Below are 9,896 nucleotides of genomic sequence, written 5' to 3'. Positions count from 1 at the left end.
TCGCTTAGATACACAAGTATGCAGTTCCTGGATTACTTAGGGACAGGATCTTTATCTTTCAAAGGTGTTGGGAATCCCTCCATTGCTCTTAGATCAAACTGGTGGGACTGAACTCGAGCAGGACAAGGCTGACCACCCTGTCCTTTTCCTAGTAGTAGTCTGCCCTTTCCCTCCCATTATCACTGCCACTGCATCACCTGAGATGGAATTAAAATCAGGACGAATTACCCCTAAAGCCAGGAAGATGGTATCTGTGCTGGGAAGGGGTGAGGGGGAGAGGGGTGAGGCAGGACTTGCCAGCCACCCACTGGTCTCAGCGATTGCACAAAGGGCGGTTGGCCAGTGCTGGGGCAAGTACTTGGTCCCGATCCCAAGCACATGGAAGTCATCTGATGTTTCGTCATGGCTTCATTATATTTTGGATCAGGCCAGCGGTTTGTCTTGCATCACTGCCCTGTATGTTCTGCAGGTAGCCAGTGCGGAGGCGCTGCCAACTATTTTGTGTTCTGAATAGCCTGCAGGGATGGCCTTAAATCACGGCAGATGCCTGTATGTTAAACAGCTGCAATTTCATGCTTAACTTCATTATTGATGCTACATTCCTCATGAAGACACTTACATTTATGCTCTAACCGCACACGGCCCCGGACAAACAGCTCGTGAACACGGCAGGAATGAGGGGTTGATTGTTTAGCATAATGGCTACTGGAGGACGGATTCTCCTTTCCCAGCAGCAGGAAATCAGGAAGGGTTCTCAGAAGCGCTGCCTGGCCCTCTAGCTGACTGGTCCCACCTCTTCACTGGCCCACAGTGTAAGCAGGTGCAATCCCATTAGACAAACTGATTTGCAAAACGGACTGAGCCTCCTGCTAGCTGGCACCGTGCTGAAACCAGTCCCGCCTCTTTTACTGTTGCAAGTTTTTATTTTTTTTACCAAATCAGGCTGAAAAAGGACAGTTGTAATTCAGACCGTTGAGAAAAACAAACAAACAAAAACGCAAGAGTGCCCACACTGCACAGTGAGACTCCAAGAAACTGCAAACCAGCTCAGATGAGTCTCCTTTTGGTGCAGAGCAGGGGGTTTTTTCCATCCTACTGCACAGATAAAATTGTTCGTAAATTTTTACACCTTTTACCCCAAACGATGTGAAAGAAAAACCTGTCTCCCACAGAGTTTTAAAATACCTCAAACATACTGATGAACAACCAGGCCAATATCTAACAATTGTTAATATTTTATTCCCAACAGCTGTTCAGCCTGAAAAGTTTCAGTAATACACTAAAAACAAAAACAAAACCAACAAAAAATTCAAAACAAATAAAACAACAAAAAGGGGGGAAACAAAGTAAAATAAACTTTAACAAAGTTTAAAACACATTATAAATAAGTACAGCTCCAGAGCATAATTTACAAATACAAAACCACATAGAAACGTATGTACAGAAGAGATACATTACGTACAAATATGTATAAAAATACCCCAGTGTTTATTCTTGTGCTAAAGCTGCATGGCTAGAGTTATCTTTGGTACTAAGCTCAGGGAAAGAAGATGGTTTTACAAGACACGGCCCTGCTGTACAATATGCCAGACACAGGAAGACCCTCTGCGAGTTTGAGGAGGTTTTGGGTGGATGTTTATACAGGGTATCCCCCTGTGCATTGCATATTGCAGGATCAGGGCACAAGCAAGGGCTTACAGACGCAATTGCTGGCAGAAGAGTTTTTTAATACATTGTACAAGGCACTTCATAAGAAATCTCTTCATTTTTGTTTTCCTGTTCTCTTCTAAGACTCACTGGATGTCTACGCTTGGCTCTTGCCAATACCACTTTATGGTTATGGTTTTGAAACTTCTTGTTCTACATTCAGGATTAGAAACCTCTGAAAACATTAATTCAGTTCACGCTTGCAGAATTTAGATGGCAAAACATCTACACCACCTAATGTTTTCCACGATGGGGAAAAAAACTTTGCATCTGCCTTCTGCTGGTGCTTAAGGGGTGTTCTTATTTTGAAAGGTGAGAAGATCCATTTTCCTGGAAGAACTCCTGGGAAGACTCCACGTTGAAATGCTGTTTGCAAAAGCGCATGGTCCAACTCCCATTCCCTTTGCAGCACTGGCCGGCTGGCTGCCCCAGCATCCTACACCTCTGTCCCATCCCGTGTGTAGATGAGGCTGTTGACTGTGAAGTTGTAGTAGTGGTTGTACTGGGCTCCCTGGCTGCCGCTGCTGGGGTGGAAGGAGCTGTAGTAGGCAGGGGAAGGTCCTGCGACCCGCTGCAGCTGGTCTGGGGAAGGCACCTCCTGAGAAGAGCTGCTGGAAGGGGTGAAAGTGCCACTGCTCAGCTGTCCAGCAGAGAAGTTCCTGTGATGCAGGTCACTGCTGAGACCCCCTGTCAGCCGGCTGCCTCCGCCGCTCAGGGAGCTCATGCCGCTGAAGAAGGTGCTGAGGCAGCTAGGGGTGGATGAAATGATACTGGAGGGAGAGGAGCTTTTGGGATGGTCCCTGGCAGAAGGTGAGGGGTCCAGCTCTGGGGGTGGGCTGTTTCCACATGGTTTGCCTGTGACTGGGATGGGTCGCTCTTCCTCAGCCTTCAGGCCCCCCAGAGAGGAGGCTGCTGAGGCGGTCGCGGGCGCGTTGGGCTCAGAGCGCCGCTTGCGTTTGCGACGGAAGTTCCCGTTGTCAAACATCTTCTCACAGTTGGGATCTAAGGTCCAGTAGTTTCCCTTCCCTGGTGGAAAACAGGAGACACAAGAGAGAAAGTCAGCGTCTGTGACAACCCCACTGCTGACTGATAAGCAGCATCCGTGTCTTTGTCCAACTGGCACAGAACCCACATCTCTCCTGCACCTGTTCTTCCTCCCTCTGTTATCCAGTACATGGATCCAAAACCTGTTTCCAGGATATTTCCTCCTCCATCCCTCTGATGCCCAAGTGAACCTTGAGGCCACAGGGAAGAGGAGAACTTCCCTATCTCAAAGCATAAACAGATCTGCACCTCTACGTCAGACCTGGCTAAAGAGAATGTGAAGAGGGACTCCCCTGGCTCTGGCTGCCTCACAGCCAGCTCAGCAGTGGGTGACAAGGAAGTGCCCGGGTCATGGCTCTCAGAAGAGCTGATGGAGAGGTGGGCTGGCACACTCAGGCACACCGAGGGGACAGCAGACCAGCAGCATTGAACTGCGGGGGCTGCAGACAAGCTGCCCCTCGCACAAGACTTGGTGCGAGGTGCTGTGGAGGCATCAGCTGTCCCCACTCGCCTCCTGCCCACGGCCGAGACGGGCGCAGTGACCCCGCAATGTCCCGAGCGGGCTCCAGCCCGGCACGTCCCGGCCCCGCCGGGCCGGACCAGCGCTGCCCGGGCGCGCCTCCGCCCACTCCCGGGCACCGGCTGTGCCCTGGGGGCCGGGCCGGACAGCGGCGGCCAGGGAGGGGAGCCGTGAATCACGGCCGAAGGAGCCGGGCCTTGCACAACCGGCGCTCCCGGGCTGCTCGGGGAGGGGGCGAGGGCTGGGGCCGGCCGGACCCCGCCTACACCTCCCGCGGGACAGCGCCGGGCCGGGCTGGGGCGAAAGGGGATGGTCACATCACAGAGCGCGGGGGACGGGGAAGCGCGGTCTCCTCACAGCGCTGGCCCCGAGGGAACGGGGAGCGTGGTCTTATGACAGCATCCGACTAGAAGGGATGGAGAAGCGCGGTCTCATCATAGCGCTGGCCTCGAGGGGACGGGGAGCGCGGTGTCAGGACAGCGCCCGACTAGAAAGGGATAAGGGACCCGCCGGCCACGGGGACGCTGCCGCCCCTCTGTCACGGTGCTGCCGGTGTCCGCGCCCGCCGGTCCCCGCTGCCCCGCCATCCCTCCCGCCCGGCGCGGCACCTCACCGGGGTCGTCCTCGTCGCGGGGCACCTTGCGGAAGCAGTCGTTCAGGCTGAGGTTGTGGCGGATGCTGTTCTGCCACCCGGCCTTGCTGCGCTTGTAGAAGGGGAAGTTCTCGGCCACGTACTGGTAGATGTGGCTGAGGGTGAGCTTCCTCTCGGGCGCGCTCTGGATGGCCATGGCGATCAGCGCCGAGTACGAGTAGGGCGGCCGCACCAGCTTCAGCAGCTCCTCCTGGCTGGCCAGGCTGAGCCAGCTCAGCTCCGCGCCGCCCGCCGACGGCGAGCCGGGCGCCGGGGGCGAGCCCACGAGCTGCCCGCCCCGCGAGCAGCCGTACGAGGCGGGCGGCAGGAAGGGCGCGGCGGCGGCGGCGGCGGCGGCGCCGGGCGGGCCCTGCAGGTAGGGCGCGGGGCTGTTCATGCCCCACAGGTACCCGGCGTTGGCGGGAGCCCCGTAGTCCCCCAGCGCGTACCCGCCCGCCCGCTGCCCGGAGGAGGCGGCGGCAGCGGCGGCGGCAGCGGCGGCCGCGGCGGCGGCGGCGGCGGCGCCGGGCGGGTGGAGGCTGGGCTGGGGGTAGACGCTGAAGTTCTCGCTGCAGTACACGGCCATGTCGGGGGCTTCCTGGGCGCTGCGGGGCTGCGGGGGCGCGGGGGCGGCCGCCGGCGCCGAGGCTCTGGGCTGCGCCTGCTGCAACTCACCGGCGCTCATAATCCCTGGCCATGCAGGGCGGCCGGCGCTCCCCCCCGCTCCCGTCCTCTCCCGGCGACACCCCCCGCCCCGCGGCCCCGGTGGCCCCAGACCAAAAACTCCCGGGGGGCTGCGGCGCGGCGCCCTTATAGGCGCTGCCGTGCGCCCGGACTCCCCGCCCGCGGCCGGGGCCGGGGCTGGGCGGGCGGCGGCGGCGCGCAGGGAGCAGCCAGTAGCGCGGCTCGGCGGCGGGCAGGGAGGCGGAGGGGGGCAAGGCCGGGCCCCGAGAGCGGCGATGGGGGAGGGACAGGCGGGGGAGCTGCGGGAGGCGCCAGGGATTTGGCTCCCGGCAGCGCGGGGGCAGAATCCCCGCGCCGGACCCACCCCTCGGGCCGTGCCCATCCCCCCCCTCCCCGTCCTGGGGGTCTCTCCCGGCGCTGCCCGGTCGCCTCCGCACCGGCCGCCCCCTCTCCGGAGCTGTCCGCGCTGCCTCAAGGCTCAGGGATGCGATCCCGCTTTCCCACGGATGCGATCGCCCCCGATCCCTTCGGCCCCGACGCAGAGGTCGGAGAGGGATGAGCATCGCTGCGGTTCCCCCGACGGGAACGCGAAGGGTGGAATTCGCTTAAACTCTCTTCCTGAAGTGTAGTTTTGCCGCCCGTCGCTCAGCAGCCAGGGCTGAGGTCGCAGTTCATTAGCTTTGGATAAGGAATTGCCCGAAATTAAAGAAACGAACACCACCGGCGTGTTCGCTCGTACCGCGGGCGGAGCGGGCTGGCGGGCGCGGGGCGAGATTTAGTGAATAAAAGTTATTTTCGCCTTAGTACTCTGGGGCAGCCTCAGGAAAAGCGCATCCTTTTGCAGAGAAAAAGCTCTCGGTGTTCGTAACGATCCCGACAGCCGGGATGTACACAGGGACCAGCTCCGGCAAATCTTCTGGTCCGGGGCAAAGCACACGTGTAACAACAAAAATACGGTCAGTGGTGCGGGAGGATTTAGAGAGTCTTTTTCGGTCGCTTACCAGATACATAAGTCGTACATTTCATCCCCCGTTCTTAAATGGGGTTGTTATTCAGTTTTCTGCTGGTAAAAATGCCCAAAAATGCCCTTTCCTGGTGTATACACGAAGAGCTCTCTGCAAGCGCCGGGTGTCTTGGTCTGACAACAGGATTTGGGGCAGAGGAGTGTTTGGGAGAAGCCTTTGCGTTTTATGCCTTTCATAAAATAGTTACAAAAACACATGTAAACCAGTGAAGCTTTTCCGAATTGTCTCCAATCCCAAATTTTCATCCCGTGTGATCTAAGCAGGGATATAATAGCCGAAGGATTTTCGACTTTGTATTTCGTTTTAAAACAAGTGAACAAGCATTTTTTGAGACAGAGAATAACTTAAAGATGACTGTCTTAAAGAACTAGGATTCGGGGTTTTCTCCTTTCATCATAAGGAGAGGTGTTTGGGGGGTTTGTTGTTTTTTTGTTTTGTTTTGTTGGGTTTTTGTGTGTGTGCACGTGTTTTTTCATTCTTCTGTTGTTACTTTGTTTCCGTCACTGTTGCTGATTTTATTTTGGATCCCATGGGGAAAGACCTTCCAGTGTGTATTTGGATACCCAGAACAGCAGGAGAAAAGTTTACATTACGTTTCGCAAGGTGCCTTTTCCTTTCTCAGCTTCCTTGCCCTTAAGATTTATAACAGCTCCTCATCTTTTTTAGAGCAGGGTCGCGCTGGAAAATGCCGGTTTGAAGTCTGACGGGACAACAGGCATCCAAACCAAGCACTTTATGGGGAAATCACAGCTAGAAAGGACATTTAAAGGACAACAAACAGGCAGAGTTTTAAAAAGCAATTTTCCTCTGAGTTTGAAGAGCTAAGCCGAAAATATTATCCTCTAAAATTACAACAAATCTGTGTTTATCAAAACCCCCTCGATCGTTGCAGGAGGGAGAGGAGCAGTCAGTGGGATCGCCGTATCTCTCGAAATTGAGGTTTTTGCTCCAGGGATTTGATGTTTTTGGGCAAAGGCAGAGCCATCTAGAGGAACAGCCCGGCTATGGCGAGGCGGGGAAGGCAGTTTCCCTCACAGGCAGGGGTGCTGCCTTCGAGCTTCCTTTAGCTGATTTCTCTGCCTCCAACAAAGGAAACGGCTTAGAAAATAATGCTGAATTAGCTCTAATAAAAATACGTGTCCTCAGAAAACTCCAGCTTGCTTTACTGAATAGTAAGGAATGTGAAACAAAAATAGCTTTAGAGAGGTTATTACACAGCTGGGATGGCATGGATATGCAAACCAACACTTAATTTAAAGAGTGGAGAGAATAAAGCTTTGATGGTGTGACAGCTGTAAAAACATTTAATTTTCTTAATGCATTTATCCTGCAAGTAGCGTGCAGTGTTGCCTTGAAACATCATCAGCTCTCAGTACAGACCTGTTGCTGTTCCCTTCTGCCAAGGCATGAGGAGAGCATGAAGAGATCCAGCACTCTGCCTCTCTGCTTTCTAAGTGCTGCTTTTTTTCCAGAGAGCTCTGGGAGACGTTTGCCTTGCAGAAACGCACCGGGGAGCTGGCAAGAGATGATGAAACACAAAACTGAAATCAGTTTCAAGGTAAGAGTCTGAGGCTACTGTCCATCACTGGGAGCAGATTTAGGGGTGGGTTTCAGCAGCTTTGTTGTCTCTGTGAGTGGGCAGTGAGGTGTGCTGAGTAGAGGAGCCCGTGGCACCTCGAGCTGGGCTGAGCTGTATCCCCAGCCAGCTGTGATTAAGTGCAAACTTCTCCAGCCAGCTGCCTTAGAAGGTGTTTCAAGGCTTCCCAAGTGCTGAGGGAGAGCAAGGTCCTCCCCATCTTTGCCTGGTGCTGTCCCCACTGTTGGCTTGGGTGCTGTGCCTGTCCTTGTTGTGCATGCAGCAGCACTTTCCCCCTGTAGGAAGACACTGGCTTTGCCTCTGAGGCCCTGCTCCTCTGAACATGTAGGTACAGGCTTCACTTTCCTGCTGTGGATCTCAGATGTGTGCAGCTGAACATGGAAACCTGGAAATGCCTCAGACCTGAGCGCCCAGCCCAGCAGTGGGGACAGATACCTGCACCCAGCTGGATCTCTCTCCATTTCCCAAGGATGCTGGGCTTTAGGCACAGCGTATGTGATGGTGGAGCAGAACATAAGAGCCCATATTGGCTGCTCTTGGCTTTACCAGGAGGATAGAGAAACCAGGATCCCTTCAATGGCTCCAAATTTCTGCAGTGAAGGAGGAACCACAGGTTTGGTTTGTTTTGGCTGCATTTGCAATCTAAGTCTCACTTTTTCCCCAGGGCTGGCAAGGAGCAAGGTGGTAAATCTATGGTCCACATACAATCTGCTCATTAAGAACTCTTCTACAAATTTCTCCAGAGTGATCGGTGAAATTGGGAATGAGTTCATCATCCTCAGAGGCAAGATGGAAAAACTATCTTTTCTCTTGAAGTACTCCAGTGTCTCCACCCTCAAGAACAATAAGGAATTGACTAAGAGCAGCTCAAATTAAATTTAAGATCTAGTATCACTCCCTTCCTTAGAGCCAAGCATATTCCTCCCTATTTTGGGTACTTTACACCTATTAATATGCTTTAAGAACATCTCTTTTTTTCACTCAACCCCCGATTTTTCCTGCAAATGGCTAACAGAAAATATATGATGGTGTGCAATAGATGTTTCACTGCTGTGAATTTGGGAAGGGTGTTCTGTGTATGTGTACACAGGTTAAAGTAATTTTTATCCCCTACCTAAGGAGAGTGATGTATATTCCTCCCTCTCTGTATCTAGTCATCTACTGGACTGAAGTTCTGGGCATCTAATTTTGCCAACTTACCTTATGATAACATCAGAGGTTTTCAAACCTTTTTTTGATTTTTCAGGCTCTACAACATTTCCTAGGGAGGTGTTCTCATCTCATGACGTTCAGACTACCAACAATAGGCTTGGTTTGGTTTTGTTTCAAGTTCACGGCCTCTGCTGAACTTTGCAGGCTGCAGACTGAGGGCTAACGTTTTGGAATATTTATATTAATATTTTCTGAGTGCATTTCCATGCTGCTGAGTGTCATGGAGCCCCTGGACATGGCCACAAAGCAAGGAATAAACCATAGCTCATCTCAAGCTGTAGTTGCTGCAGCACTTTAGGCTGCTGGGAGAAAACACCGTGGCTGAAAGGAGCAGTTCTGCTCTGTGTCCACTTCTCGCTGATTTTTGTGGCTGCTGTGCTCGCACAAGTGTTTCTGTGGCTGACTGGGGCACTAATCCAGTTTGAGAAGAACGCCCTCTTCCCAATCCTTTTTTCCCCCCTTTTTCTTATCCCCTCAGGTTAGTTTTAGCCTGGGCCTGCCTAGCCCCTTCCTGAGTGAGAGCTTGTTAGTGACTGATTAGCTGAAGTTTTGATAAAAGCTTCATTGTTTGTAACCCCTGTAAACTACCCGGAGCTGTGCTCCTAATAAAAGTGGGATTAAATAGACACCTTGGGAGTGAGACAGTTGCAAGTGGGAATTTCAGAGTTTTGAGGGACTGAGGGATGTGGCCAGGCTTTAGTAACTCTGTGTATCAGAAGTGATTTTACCAAAACTGGGAAAGAAGCCTGACTTTTGTGTTTTGGGGGGGAAAGGAACCTGGTGGGAGACAGAAGGAAGTCACTTGTTTGTGGCTGGATTAGGCACATGCTCCAGGGGTTTGGGGAAACGTTTGCAGAAGTTCTCATCCCCCTGCATTCCCCCAGCCTCTCCTTGGGCTTAAGATTCATAAAAAGTATTTCAAAATCCTCACTTTGGTGCCATGAGTTTAATCCTTCCTCGTTTTATTTTTGCAGCAGTAAAAAAGTCCACTTGGCAATGATGTGTGCCTGACTTGGTACTATTGGTTTGTGTCTTTTCTGGGAGGAGTGTCAAGCAAGGGGCTTCTTGCTTAAAGCAAGAAGTTGGCCTGGGCTGAAGTAAAGCATCTCCGTGCTTTTAAAATGTTTTTTATGTGTAATGGAATATTTGAAATAGAGCTTGGTGCTCTGGGCTGGTTACTCTATAGTGATCACTCCTATAGGACAAGGTAAAGGCCAATCTCTTTTGGTCCTAATTCATCTGAATAAGCTACCTCCACTCTGGAACGAGTAATAGGAACAGAAAAACATAAATTTATGGTCAGCTAAGGTAAAAATAATCAAAACTATTAGTAAATAAAGACAGTGGCTGCCATCACTATCACCACAAGGAAACAGAAGAGTATTAAATTAGTATTTCTTTTCCATGTTTGTCTGGGGCAGAAAAAATCAGATAGTATGTTAGTTTCAGGTGCTGGTGAAAGAGCATTTTGGGCTC

General features: G+C 52.4%; 2 protein-coding genes across 8 annotated transcripts in view; one reads left to right on the top strand and one right to left on the bottom strand.

The window, feature by feature from the left end:
* Window positions 1-1,217: 1,217 nt before the first annotated feature.
* Window positions 1,218-4,696, bottom strand: FOXI3 (forkhead box I3). The gene is made up of 2 exons (XM_032109640.1): window positions 3,885-4,696; window positions 1,218-2,733 (listed from the first exon to the last, which is right to left on the bottom strand). The coding sequence occupies exons 1-2, from the start codon at window positions 4,585-4,587 to the stop codon at window positions 2,144-2,146; spliced, it is 1,293 nt and encodes a 430-aa protein (XP_031965531.1). The 5' UTR covers window positions 4,588-4,696; the 3' UTR covers window positions 1,218-2,143.
* LOC116444334 overlaps window positions 4,202-9,896 on the top strand; it is a 26,873-nt gene continuing 21,178 nt past the window's right edge. For 4 of the 7 annotated variants that reach the window (XM_032109646.1, XM_032109649.1, XM_032109642.1 and 1 more), the window contains exons 1-2: window positions 4,202-4,278; window positions 7,084-7,169. The gene's annotated coding sequence lies outside the window, so the exon portion shown is untranslated. Of the gene's footprint in view, window positions 4,279-4,956; window positions 5,543-6,064; window positions 7,170-7,872; window positions 7,993-9,896 lie in introns of those variants that run through there. The other 3 variants (XM_032109645.1, XM_032109644.1, XM_032109643.1) reach the window with 3 other exon arrangements.

This window comes from Corvus moneduloides, chromosome 5 (assembly GCF_009650955.1).
Source record: "Corvus moneduloides isolate bCorMon1 chromosome 5, bCorMon1.pri, whole genome shotgun sequence".
NCBI classification, from domain to species: Eukaryota; Metazoa; Chordata; class Aves; order Passeriformes; family Corvidae; genus Corvus; species Corvus moneduloides.
Note: the sequence above shows the minus strand (reverse complement) of the source record. Positions and strands in the feature narration are given on the sequence as shown.

Coding starts and splice junctions, on each gene's coding strand:
- FOXI3 (XM_032109640.1), bottom strand. CDS start 4,587: ATGAGCGCCGGTGAGTTGCAGCAGGCGCAGCCCAGAGCCTCGGCGCCG. Junction 2,734..3,884: donor CCGCGACGAGGACGACCCCG/GTGAGGTGCCGC, acceptor GTTTTCCACCAG/GGAAGGGAAACTACTGGACC.